Source organism: Pongo abelii, chromosome 2, assembly GCF_028885655.2.
Source record: "Pongo abelii isolate AG06213 chromosome 2, NHGRI_mPonAbe1-v2.0_pri, whole genome shotgun sequence".
Lineage (NCBI taxonomy): Eukaryota > Metazoa > Chordata > Mammalia > Primates > Hominidae > Pongo > Pongo abelii.
In genome coordinates this window covers 10138654-10151251 of record NC_085928.1, presented here as the reverse complement: position 1 = coordinate 10151251, position 12598 = coordinate 10138654, and the positions used below count along the sequence as shown (strand labels likewise).

The 12598-nt window shown below is 60.9% G+C and overlaps 2 protein-coding genes across 7 annotated transcripts in view; both read left to right on the top strand.

The window, feature by feature from the left end:
* PODXL2 (podocalyxin like 2) overlaps positions 1-3834 on the top strand; it is a 43517-nt gene extending 39683 nt beyond the window's left edge. Inside the window, exons 6-8 of the mRNA XM_024244254.3 lie at positions 158-219; positions 2455-2634; positions 3293-3834. Coding sequence (XP_024100022.3) covers positions 158-219; positions 2455-2634; positions 3293-3505 — 455 coding nt within the window. The 3' untranslated portion in view covers positions 3506-3834. The remainder of the gene's footprint in view (positions 1-157; positions 220-2454; positions 2635-3292) is intronic.
* A 126-nt stretch (positions 3835-3960) lies between these two features.
* Positions 3961-11938, top strand: ABTB1 (ankyrin repeat and BTB domain containing 1). Of its 6 annotated transcripts, none has more exons than XM_024245178.3 (12): positions 3961-4116; positions 5426-5488; positions 5580-5635; positions 6983-7127; positions 7286-7445; positions 7550-7595; positions 7981-8097; positions 8182-8300; positions 8479-8577; positions 8690-8857; positions 11006-11206; positions 11290-11938. In XM_024245178.3, exons 1-12 carry the CDS (start codon positions 4061-4063, stop codon positions 11494-11496), a joined length of 1437 nt encoding a protein of 478 aa, XP_024100946.1. In that variant the 5' UTR covers positions 3961-4060; the 3' UTR covers positions 11497-11938. The 6 variants fall into 6 exon arrangements, with proteins under 6 accessions (XP_024100946.1, XP_024100947.1, XP_063577778.1 ...); XM_024245179.3 differs by having other exon boundaries at positions 3967-4116; positions 5426-5453; XM_063721708.1 differs by having other exon boundaries at positions 3999-4116; positions 5380-5488.
* Positions 11939-12598: the final 660 nt, after the last annotated feature.

Genomic DNA, 12598 nt, shown 5'->3' with positions numbered 1-12598 from the left:
AGAGAGGGGGAGGCGTGTGCCTTGAGGGTCTGTGTGCAATTTGAGCCAGGAAGGGAGGCAGAGGCTCAGGCCAGCTGTTGGAGAGCGGGGCCAGAGCCCTTGGAGGGGCACACACCTCGGCCATGGTTGCACTGATAGTGGTGTTTCTTACCCCCAGGGGTGGTGCCCACTCAAGATGTCCTTTCCATGCTGGGTGACATCCGCAGGAGCCTGGAAGAGGTAAGAGTGCAGGGACCTGGACCTGTTAGCTTCTAATATGCTCCGTCCTGTCTCTGTTCCTCAAAGTCCTAGGAGTCTGCCCACATCATGAGGTTCAAAGGAGTATAAGACAGAGCATGCTCTGGGCAGGTCCCTTGCTTCAGGCCTTCCTTAGACATGGTTTTGTGGGAAAGATGGTGCATGTGCATGCTACCAACCAATGGTCCAATGCAGGCAATGGCCAGGAGCAGAAAGGGGCCATGGGGGTGTGGGGGCTGTGCTAAGAGTCTGACAGTCAGGAGAGGGCCCAGAGAGGAAGGGTCTGGGGAGCATTGAGGGTTAACTGGGAGTTTTCTGGGTAGACAGTGGCAGAGACACCATGCAGCCTCGTGGGAGGGGAGAGCGTGATGGGTTCCAGAAACCAAAAGAGCAAGCCTGGGAGACCTGGACATGTGACTTGGTGTGGACGTGTGAGTCTGCTGGTGCTTGCATGGCCAGGTCCTGCGCTCCTGCTGCGGTGAGATGCAGCGCCTGGGGGCCAGGAGGCAGCCCTGCCATCTTGGGAGGTGCCCCCACCCAGTGCAGTCTGCTGGCTGCCTGGCCCATCCCGGTCAACCTCTCCTACCCAGCTGCCGCACAAGCTTGGATGGGATGGCAGGGTCCCCCAGTCTTCCTGCGCCTCACACCACCTTGCCTGTGGGGTCCTTCTGTTCCTCATCTCACTTCTTGGGGACAGCCACCATCTCCACCAAAACTGCCTTTGCTCACTGTAGAGTCCAGTGCCCTGTCATCAGCCCTCTCCACTCCCGAAGGTGCTGCCACTTTTGGCAGGAGAGATGAGTGGTATAATGCTGGCCCGCCTCTTCATCCTTGCGTGCCAGGGGAGCAGAGGCCATGGTGGTGGTGCTTTTCTGGTGAGCATGTCGAATGCCCACTGAGCACCACACTGTGCAAGGCTCTCTCCCTCAGTCCTCGCCACCACCCCATGGGGTTGTGAGGGTTAAGTGAGGCACCTGTTGAGTACCGATGGTGTCTCCACGGAAGATGAGAGCTGAAGCGGGAGAGGTTAGGTGACCTGTCTGATATGGCACCACCAGTAAGTGGTAGAGCCAGGCTTTGCAGGAAGCCTAATTCCAGAGCCCGGGCCTTTCACCACACTGCTCTACTGCCTGGAGGGCCACTGAGGCCCTTCCCAGTTCTGGAATCGTGGGTCCATGAACAGTGGTGCTGCTGGTGGAAGTGTGGGCTAACCTTGACCTTTTATACAGTCCTCCCCCTGCTTTTCGCTGCCCCTGAGTATTCTGGCCTTACTGGTCACTTAATTCAGACTGACTTGGCCAAAAGTCATGCTGGGTCTTTGGAAATATACTCAGGTGAATCTAGCAAGAAAAACTGACCCTTGATAACAAAAAATTGAGAAAAGTACTGGAGATACACAGGTGGTTCACAGAAACCAGGGAAGAGCTGCAACCTGAACTCAGAAAGGGGGCCTGGTGCAACCTAGGCCTCAGCACTGGGAACTGCCCTGATCCCTCACCTGAGGAGCCCCTGGTGGTGCTCGCCCTCCTGCTTCTCTCTGCTAAGATGCTGATCTGTGGAGGGAGTACCTGCCTGGCCCCTGGCGCTGATCTCCTTGGCCAGAGAAGGCAGGACTGACCATGACAACCTGCAGTGTGGAGGGGTGCAGGCAGCTACATGCCAGCAGTGAACACGCCATGGGAAGGGAGGAAGCTGGGCAGCCAGGGTGGCCCCCCATGTGGCCTGCATGCCCTCAGTATCCCTCCCTGCACTGGCCCTGGGCATCAGGAAGCTGACTGGTCCACCCCTCCCCACCAAGGTGGAAGCGGTTGTATGGTGGAGGACGTGTGGGGGGCTCACATCTCTTGTCTCTCTAACTGGTTAGGATAGGTGTGGGGGCTCTCTCTAGTTGGATAGTGTCCAGCAGCATGGGTCCACTCTCACTTTGGGGCTAGGGCCACAATGAGCTCAGACTCAGCGGCTGGGGCAGAAGCTATGGTGGGATGTGAAGGAGGCTGGGAACATGGGCATGGGGTGGAGAGGCCTGCAGCTGTGCTGAGGCAAACAGGATGGGCATGGGGTAGAGGCGAGCCCAGGCCCCAGAGAACTTCAGGAGCCAGGATGCCAGCACCTTCTAAGCCTGCTCCCCCATCCCCACCCGAGCCCAAAGCAACCACCCCAGAGGAGCCATGGCACCCCAGGACCTCAGCTGAGGAAACTGGCCCCTCCCACCCCTAGATTGGCATCCAGAACTATTCCACAACCAGCAGCTGCCAGGCGCGGGCCAGCCAGGTGCGCAGCGACTATGGCACGCTCTTCGTGGTGCTGGTGGTCATTGGGGCCATCTGCATCATCATCATTGCGCTTGGTCTGCTCTACAACTGCTGGCAGCGCCGGCTGCCCAAGCTCAAGCACGTGGTGAGTGTGGGGACAGGTGGGGCTGGGGGCCAGTGGAGAGGAGAGTGCCTATCGATAGGTGTCCTCATCTGCAAGGGGAGGCAGTGACTCTCCTGGGCGCCCAGGGTCCCGTGGGTGAAGCAGCTAGCTGGTCAGCCTAGCACTGCTGACTGCTCTGCAGGGCACCAGCCCCAGGACAGGTGCTGGAGGTGCAGGGAGTGAGGGGGCTGCTAGCCCCACCAGGGGGCCCCTCCCTGGCACCACCAGCCCCTTTCCAGCGCAGGCACTGCAGGGCCTGAGCACCTGAATACCTCACCAGAGGCAGGCCCTGCGTTGGTGGTGCCCAAGGATCAAGGAGAGGCTCCAGCAGCCTGGAGGCCTCCCCAGGAAGAAGCGAGCAGAGCCCTAGTGATGCTCCCTGCCCACCTCGCAAGTGGAGTCTTTTTAGGGGGCTGTTGGGGGATTGATGACGTCAGGGAGGCCACGGGGCCTTGTAGTGCCAACGATTAGTAGATATATTTTGAGAAAGGAGTTGAGCTGCAGCAACAGAAAAGAAGGATCTGGCACCTGTGGAGGTTGCCGCGGGGAACCCCTGGGTGGGGTTGCACAGACGGCCGCGGGCCTGGCGCTGTCCGGGGGCTGGCTCGCTCGCCCACGGCCTCTCCCCACCCCGCCTCAGGCGCACGGCGAGGAGCTGCGCTTCGTGGAGAACGGCTGCCACGACAACCCCACGCTGGACGTGGCCAGCGACAGCCAGTCGGAGATGCAGGAGAAGCACCCTAGCCTGAACGGCGGCGGGGCCCTCAACGGCCCGGGGAGCTGGGGGGCGCTCATGGGGGGCAAGCGGGACCCCGAGGACTCGGACGTGTTCGAGGAGGACACGCACCTGTGAGCGCAGCCGAGGCGCAGGCCGAGTGGGCCGCCAGGACCAAGCGAGGTGGACCCCGAAACGGACGGCCTGGAGCCCGCACCAGCCCCGCGCCTACCCGGGCCGCTCCCGCAGCCTGGCCCTCGGCGCGGGCTCCTCCCCGCTTCCCCCGACTTCACACGGCGGCCTCGGACCAACTCCCTCACTCCCGCCCGAGGGGCCGGCCTCAGAGCCTGCCTCGGCCCCGCTTTCCCGCCCCTGAACCCCGGCCCCGCGGGCGGCGGGCGGCGCTCCCTGCGCCCCGGGACTCCATTAAACCCGCCCGGAGACCACGCCGGGCCCAGCGCGTCTGCCTTCTGACTCGTTCTTATTTCCGGGGTTGGGGCGGGGCGGGCGGGGGACCCCCGGGGCAGGGGCGGGGCCGCGGGGCGGGGCGGGCGGGGCGGGCGGGTCCTCCGGACGCCGCTGCAGAGCGGGGCGGGGCGGGGCGGGGCGGGGCGGGGCTGAGCGTGTTTACATCCGCCGGGTGCGCAGCGTCGCCGCTCGAGGTCGCTCGGCTCGGGTACGAGCCTCCGCGCCATGGACACCAGCGACCTGTTCGCCAGCTGCAGGAAGGGGGATGTGGGCCGAGTGCGGTGAGGACCCCGCGGTCCCGGGGAGGGTGCGGGAGGTGGCCGCCCTCAGAACGCCTCGGGCCCTGGGACGGGCGGCTGGACGGCCGCGGAGAGGCGGGCGCCTCGGCCGGGTCACAGCCCTCGGAGCGCCCCCGCGGGGCGGACCACCTGGACCCCCGCCGCAGCCCCCCAGCGGAAGCGCGCTGGGGCGGGGACACTGATGGCCATTGACCCCCGGAGGGCTTCCTGTAAGAAGGGACTGCTCCGCGGAGGCCCGAAGGCGCAGAAGTGGGCGGAGAGAAAGGCGGGCCACTGTTCGCCCTGGTAGGGCCCGGACGTCAGACCCCCGGGCGCGGGGCGCGGGTATAGGCCTGGGACTCTAGACGTGGCCCCTTTCTCTCATGCTCTCTGGACCTGGCGCGGGGAACACCTAGAGCCCATAATCGGCCTCAGGTCCCTGAGGATTCGGAAACTCCTGACGCAGCTAGAATGAATCTGGCGCTGAGATGCCGCCTCCATGGGCCGGACGCGGAGGGAAGGGGTGCCCAGTTGGGTTCTGGGGCCCTTCCTCTCCTTGGCCTTCCACTATCCCGTTTGACCTCCTTTTTTCTTGGCCCTTCCTCCCCCTTGACCTGGTGCTGACTGACTGCTTCCACCTCCCCTGGGCTGGCGCCGGGCTGCTGTACTCCCGTAGCCTCCCTGGGACGCTCCCTGACATCCCGTGCCACTCAGGAGTTAGTGCATAGTGTCAACGCTGAGTGGCTTCACAGCACTTCCAGGTGCAGCCTGGAGGCCTCCTTCAGGCTGCCCCCGCCTCAGTGGGGCTACATTAGCATTGGCGACTCCACTCGCTCACCTTCCGCATGCCATCAGTTGCTGCATCCCGCGACTCTTGCCTCCTAGAATTGTGTGCCCTCCGCACCACCAGGAGGCCTGCAGCAGCTTTTCCCCGGGCTCCCTGCTTCTAACAGGACCAGCTTCTTCCTGCAGTGGAGAGCTCTGGTGGGAGCGAAGGCTCCATCACCTCCTCTCCCAAACGCTGAAAGGCCAAAGGTCCAGCCTCGGCACTGGCGCTGGCCTCTGTCCCTGTAGCCCATCGTCCCCCAGCACTGATGGCACACAGTGTCTGCCTGTCCGACCCCACCTCCACCCCCTTGCCTGCACTTTGCCTTGAGTGCCTCTCCTGCTCTGGTCTGCCTGTCACCTGCCCTCACCTGGGGGAGGCTTCCCCAGACCAAAAGGGATGTTTTCCCTCCGTTCCTTTCCACGGGCCTTCTTTCTCAGACCATGAACCCGTCCTGACCCAGGCTCTGACCTCCTTCCTGCCCAGGTACCTGCTGGAGCAGCAAGACGTGGAGGTGAATGTGCGGGACAAGTGGGACAGCACCCCCTTGTGAGTGCTGGGGAGAGGGGTGGGGAGGGTGGGGGTTGGTGCACCCCTTCAGCGCTGAGGACTGCCTCCTGTACTTACTTTCTCCCTTCAGGTACTATGCCTGCTTGTGTGGGCACGAGGAACTGGTACTCTACCTTCTGGCCAATGGTGAGAGCAGGGAGCCCGGCTCAGGGCATGCATGCGTGCGCGTGGGTGCATGCATGCGTATGTGCATTCAAAAGTCTTCATACACATTTGCAAAGCACCACAATTCCTCTCTTACCAACCAGTCGAATCAGCAAGTACTATTATTGCTACTTTAAAACCTTTTCTCTGTCCACCCTCTCCATCTCTACTTCTACGACCTGGGCCCAGTCATCAGCATTTCTCCCCGGACACAGTGCCTGCCTCCCTCTTGCCATTGCAGCCAAATTGATCTTTTCACAATGAATCTGATGGGCTAAAAATCCTCCAGCGAGTTCCCACTGCCTCTAGGATACAGTGAGCCTGCCTGGCCATGCCCAAGGCTCCACAGGGTCTGGCCTCCCACTGGCATCACTACCTCAGCTCTCCCTGCTTGCTTGCTGCTACGCTGGCCTCGATGGGGCTCCACTGCGCTATGCATCCCCCTGTTCCTGCCCCAGGGCCTTTGCACCTGCGGTTCCTCCTGCATGGAGTGCCCTTCTGCAAACGTTCACATGGCCCACTCCCCCACCTTCATTCAGGTCTCTGCATGCCGCCGCCATCACAGAGTGACCTTTCATGACTTCCCTTCATCCAGTGCCATTCTTCATCCTATTTTGGTTTTCTTTTTCTTTTTTTTTTTTTTTTTTGGAGACAGAGTCTTGCTCTGTCACCCAGGCTGGAGTGTAGTAGTATGATCTCGGTTCACTGCAGCCTTAACCTCCCAGGCTCAAGTGATCCTCCTGCCTCAGCCCCTTCAAATCTTCAAATAGCTGAGACTACAAGCGTGCACCACCACGCCTGGCAAGTTTTTGTATTTTTTTTGCAGAGATGGGGTCTCACTCTGTTGCCCAGGTTGGTCTCAAACTCCTGGGCTCAAGTGATCCACCTACCTTGGCCTCGCAAAGTGCCTGGATTATAGATGTGAGCCACCACGCCCGGCCTTGTTTTTCTTAATAGTCCCTGCTATTGTTAGGTAGTGCGTTGATTGTCCTGCCTCACTAGAGTATAAGTTCAGCAGGACAGGGACCTGTGTCTCATTCACTGCTGTGCTCCAGTGTGTGGGACAAGCGCAGCCACCAAGTCTGCTCTCCGTTCTTTGTCTGTCTTCCGTGTGAGTGAGTATGTGCCTGTGTGAGTGCACACAGACGTGCCCATTCGCCTAGCCCTTGACTGGGAGGGTGTTGGGGTCAGAGTGGGCCCAGGGTAATTTGGGAAGGCATCGCCAGAGATTCAGAGCCCCATGTGTGGGAAGGTGGGGAAGAGGGACAGGGAGACTAGAATTTCCCTCAGGCCCCTTCCCTGCTAACTGGTGAGCCCTGCCTCCCCCAGGAGCCCGCTGCGAGGCCAACACCTTCGATGGTGAGCGCTGCCTCTATGGGGCACTGAGTGACCCCATCCGCCGGGCTCTACGCGATTACAAGCAGGTCACGGCTTCCTGCAGGAGACGGGATTACTATGACGACTTCTTGCAGCGGTGAGCCAGGGCACATGAGGGGTGCAGCATGGGGTGCGGTGGCCCTGGTGGGTGTGGCAAGTCTGCTCTGACTGTGGCCTGCACTGGGTTCTGAGTGCTCCGAGGAATGGAGTGGGGGCTGTGCCAAGTATCGTCCCTCCTGGCTTGTCCCTCCCCAGGCTTCTAGAACAGGGCATCCACAGTGACGTGGTCTTTGTAGTACACGGGAAGCCATTCCGGGTGCATCGTTGCATCCTGGGTGCACGTAGTGCCTACTTTGCCAACATGCTGGACACCAAATGGAAGGGCAAGAGTGTCGTGGTTCTCAGGCACCCACTGGTATGTCCTTTCAGGGTGGCAGAGGGGCATGAACTGTCCAGGAACAGCAGGGGGTTGTGCTGGGTGGTTGCCTCTGACATTCCTTTCTGGCTTTCTGCCCACAGATCAACCCCGTGGCCTTTGGGGCCTTGCTGCAGTACCTGTACACAGGTGACCCCCTGGGTCCAGGGTAGGAGGAGAGGGAGTGGGCCGTCCTTCTGGACAGCAGTACACCTAGGTGTGGCTGGGCTGACCTTTCACCTCTAGACACTTCATGTTCCCCCCATGGTGGTTCCAGCTGCCTCTCGGGTTGGGTTGCAAGAGAGAGGACTAGCGTGCCTGCTCAGGAAGAGCTTGTCCCACCCACATGCTGAGGCCCTCCCATCTGTTCCCTGGGGCCTGTAGAACAGCTTTTGATGGGGAAACCACAGTGGCAAGTGGGCCCAGGAGTCCTAGCCCTGCAGCCAGGTGGCCAGGTGGGAGGGGATCACCCTTTTTCTGTAGGACTGATGACAGCTGAGGTCCCGCAGGCCCTCATCCTCCCCACTGCCCCCAGGCCGCCTGGACATTGGCGTAGAGCATGTGAGTGACTGTGAGCGCCTGGCCAAGCAATGCCAGTTGTGGGACCTGCTCAGCGACCTGGAGGCCAAGTGCGAGAAGGTGTCTGAGTTTGGTGCGAGCAGGGTTTGGGGCCCGGGGCCATGGGTGCGGCCTGGCAGGGCTGGCCTGGCTCCCTGAAGTTGTTCTTCCCCTGTAGTGGCGTCTAAGCCAGGCACATGTGTGAAGGTGCTGACCATCGAGCCCCCCGCTGCAGACCCCCGCCTCCGGGAGGACATGGCGCTGCTGGCCGATTGTGCCCTGCCCCCCGAGCTCCGAGTAAGTGCGGGGCTGGTGGGCAGGAAGGGCGTTTTGGGATGGCAGGCTGTGACAGGCAGCCCAGATACTTGGGCTGAATTCCTTGTGTGGCCTTGGACCAGTTACTTCCCTTTTCTGAACCTAGTCGTTCACTTCTGTGAACAACTGCTCTGATGGGGTCACCTCTTCTGTACCCCAGGGTGATCTTTGGGAGCTGCCCTTCCCTTGTCCTGACGGCTTCAACAGCTGCCCTGATATCTGCTTCCGAGTGGCTGGCCGCAGCTTCCTCTGCCACAAGGTGCTTGTGCCCTCCTGTTGCCCCTGGCCCCAACCCGTTGCCCTGAGCCCCCGTCTAGCTCCTCAGGAGACAGACCCTGGCCCTCACACTTCCTGAGCCCGGCCTCCCCCAGGCCTTTTTCTGTGGCCGCAGTGACTACTTCCGGGCCCTGCTGGATGACCACTTCCGAGAGAGCGAAGAGCCAGCGACCTCAGGGGGCCCCCCAGCCGTCACCCTGCATGGCATCTCATCTGACGTCTTCACTCACGTGCTCTACTACGTGTACAGCGACCACACTGAGGTGGGGGCTCAGGGAGAGCTGGGGACGGCACACAGCCTGTGCTGCCGTGGGCTGAGAGGGAGCACCAGGGCCCTGGGGGTCTGTGGAAGGGCCCAGTTGGCCCCATGGTTGACGTTTTGAGAAGTCTGGAGGGGAAGGCTGTGGGAGTTTGGATTTTTCTTTCAGGTAGAGGAAGCCTTGTTAGGCTCCAGAGAGAGGATGAGTGACGAGGCCTATGTCACAGGCACTCCACACTTGTCAGCCACTTGGGGTCCTCAGCTTCTCTCGCAGGAGGGTGGAGGGTGGGTGGGGACAGCCTCCTCCCTCTGTGGTGCAGCAGATCCCTGGGGTTCTGAGTTCCCAGTCTCCTCTTCCCTTGCTGCCTCCCTCTGTCTCCAGCTGCCCCAAGGTGTCCATAAGCCAAGGCTGCAGGGCAGCAGCAGAGTGCTGAAGGTTTGCTCTGCCAGGGTGTGTGAGAGAGAGAGAGAGAGAGTGTGTGTGTGTGTGCGTGCGCGCGCGCACTATGAAGATATCCCCATATCTGGTGGCTTAAAGAAGAGGGGAGTTTGTTTCTCCTTCACTTCTGACTGAGGTGGGTGCCCCAAGGCAGGTGGCTTGCAGAAGATCAGGTCATCCTTCCATCTTGCCCCTGTATGCCTAAGGGTGAAGGTCAAAAACGTTTTCTGTAAAGGTGAGTGTTTCAGGTTCTGTGGGCCATGTGGCCCTGTTGTAGCTACTCAACTCTGTAGCGCAAAGGCAGCCAGAGACAGTACAGAGATGAGTGGGTGAGGCTGCCTTCCAATAAAACTTTACTTGCACAAACAGGCTGGATTTGGTCCACAGGCTGTAGTTTACCCATCCTGCCTGGGGCATCGCCTTTGGCCACGGAGATTGGGTCCTAGGCAGACTCATGCTCTAGGAGGAAGAGGAAGGCAGGGCAAGCAATGTTGTTTTTGTAGAAGCCACTGGAAATTGCACCACTTCTCATGTTCACCTGGAGAGAACTTCGTGCCTACCTGCCAACAAGGGAGGGCTTGGAAAGTCATTCTGTGGCCAGGGCCCTGTTTTGTGGGGGAAGGGGAGGAAGCATGGTGGGGGACAGAGGGCAGTCCCTACTGCTGCTCTACCTCCGGTGGCAGCTCCCTTGTCCATCCCTCCCTGCGGCCTGACAGCCCCTCAGCCTCCATCTTTCCCACCCCCTCTACTGGGCATCTCCTGCAGTTCAGCCCAGCTCTCTGGCCCCTGTACCAGGGGTTACCTTTGCCCACCCTGGAGAAGCTCCCTCCTCAAGGAGCCTCGCCACCCCAAGGGCACCTTGTCTCAGAGTGTGGCTTGGGCTCCTAACCTGGGCTGATACTGGTTGAGCTGTGTGACACTGGGTGAGCTTTGTGATCTTGGGCCAGTTATTTAACTGCTATGTGCCTCTAGAACATGGAGATAGCGGTCGTCGTCACTTCCTAAGGCCTTGTGCAGATGCATGGGTTACCCAGGTAAAGGAGGTGGCATGGCACATGGCACGTGGCCTGTAATGTGGTCGTAGAGCTACCCTTGTCTCTGTCTGCAGCTTGCTCCCTGTGCCACCCAGGCTCTGGCCCGAATCTGAGGGCTTCAGTCTTGCCCAGCACAGGATGTACCTGTAGGTGGGCTCTGTGTCCCCACAGCCTCTTGAGAGGGAGGGAGCTGGTAGATAGTCTCCCACCCCTGGCAGGGTCCCTGCATGGGTCTTGACTAGCTGCCTCTGTCCCACCATTCTGACAGCCCCCGCAGGTAGACATGGTTATCTATACCTCATGGACCGGGAACTAGAGGCACAGGGAGGTGCAGTGACTTGCCCAGGGCCCCACAGCTAGAAGTGGCAGGCCCAGGTCTGTGTAACTCGGAGCTCAGACCCTGGCTCCTGTGAGGGCCTTGCCTCCCGCCTGCCCTGCCAGCCTGCTCGGCATGGGAGCACCCCCGCAGTCTTCTGCCCCCTAGTGCTCTTGCAGATCCTTGTGGGAATCTGGGCCAGTCCCCCAACCCCCGACCCCGTACATGCACAGGGAGCTCCTACTCCCACTGGAAGCCTTCCCGCCAGCACCCCGCAACCACCGCAGGCCCTAGCCTTGGCTGTTGTGCCCTGGGAGCCCTTGGTGACCTCGGGGGGCACCTTCATCCCTGTCTTCACTGCAGCTGTCCCCCGAGGCAGCCTACGACGTGCTGAGCGTCGCCGACATGTACCTGCTGCCAGGCCTGAAGAGGCTGTGCGGCCGCAGCCTGGCTCAGGTGCTAGACGAGGACACTGTGGTGGGTGTGTGGCGCGTGGCCAAGCTCTTCCGCCTGGCGCGGCTTGAGGACCAGTGCACTGAGTACATGGCCAAGGTCATTGAGAAGGTGGGCCAGTGGGCTGCAGCGGGCGGGAGGGAGAGGTGAGAGGGCGGGCACCCCTCCACTGAGCTGGCCCCTCCTGCTCATAGCTGGTGGAGCGGGAGGACTTCGTGGAGGCGGTGAAGGAGGAGGCAGCGGCTGTGGCGGCCCGGCAGGAGACGGACTCTATCCCGCTGGTGGACGACATCCGCTTCCACGTGGCCAGCACAGTGCAGACCTACAGCGCCATAGAGGAGGCGCAGCAGCGGCTGCGGGCACTCGAGGACCTGCTCGTGTCCATCGGCCTGGACTGTTGAGCCTCTGGCTGGGCAGCCCCAGGGGCCAGGAGCTCTCTTGGAGACAAGCATGTGTATGCGTTTGTGTGCAGCTCTTCTTCCTGCTCCCTGCACATTGAGGGCTTCATAGGGGGTGCAGGGGGCTCAGTGGGGCTTCTCTTCCCTCCATGAGCCTGGAGACCCCAGGGGAGGATCCATGTGGGATGGGCCCCCTCCCCCCAATGCACAAGCCAGCCCCCAAGGCCCTGGGGGTGGGCACCACTCAGGGAAACCTGGGGTGGGGGTGGGCTTTGGTCCTAGCACTTTCCTTCTCCAGATCCCCCCTCCCCACCCCAGCCCCAAATCCAGTCCTCTGGCCGTCACCTAGCCCCGAATTGCTTCTTTAAGCCGGTGTTCCCATGCACAGGGCCATTCAGGAAGGGCTGGGGGAGTGTGTGTGGCAATAAAGCTTGAAGGCACTGTGGGAGCGTGAGCCTGTGTCCTGGGGTACAACTTGGGAAGGGTGGGGCCTTCTGGAGCCAATGGAGCTGGTGGGACCAAGGAAAGAAGCTCCAGAGTTGGGGGCTCCCAGCAGAGGCTGGCCCAGAGCCCAAGGGCCAGGGTACCTGGCTGAGCAGACCTAGAGATCTGCCACTGACCCCAGTGTGGCCTGGGCCCAGCCTGGCTCCCTGCCTCCCTGTTTCCGTGGACGCTGGTTGTGGTGGGCCTCATTCCAGGAGAGGGCCAGGACCAAAATGACCATTTTCTCTCAGCCCAGTGCCAGTCTTCTCCCCAGGGAGGCCCTTGTGGCCCTTCCTGCAGGGGCTGCCACCTTATTTTGGGAAGGTGAGCTGCAGGGGCCAAGGGAGACCTTTCTCCTTGGCCTTCTGAAGGTTCACTGAAAAATTGACTTGCAAAAGGCAGAGTAACAGGAGAAAAGACACACAAATTTATTTAGCATGTAGACATAGGCGTCTTCAGAATGAAGACCCAAAGATGGGAAGCTGTCCATTGTTAGGCTCAGGCTCAGCAAAGTGTGGCCAGCCGAGTAGAAATGGGATTGGCGAAAAGTGCAGGATCCTATGCTGACTGAACAGGGAAACGCAGCCAGGCCTGTCTAGATTCTTCTTGGTCTCTCTGAGCA

Coding starts and splice junctions, on each gene's coding strand:
- ABTB1 (XM_063721708.1), top strand. Junction 7,596..7,980: donor GCTGCAGTACCTGTACACAG/GTGACCCCCTGG, acceptor CACTGCCCCCAG/GCCGCCTGGACATTGGCGTA. Junction 8,098..8,181: donor CGAGAAGGTGTCTGAGTTTG/GTGCGAGCAGGG, acceptor CTTCCCCTGTAG/TGGCGTCTAAGCCAGGCACA.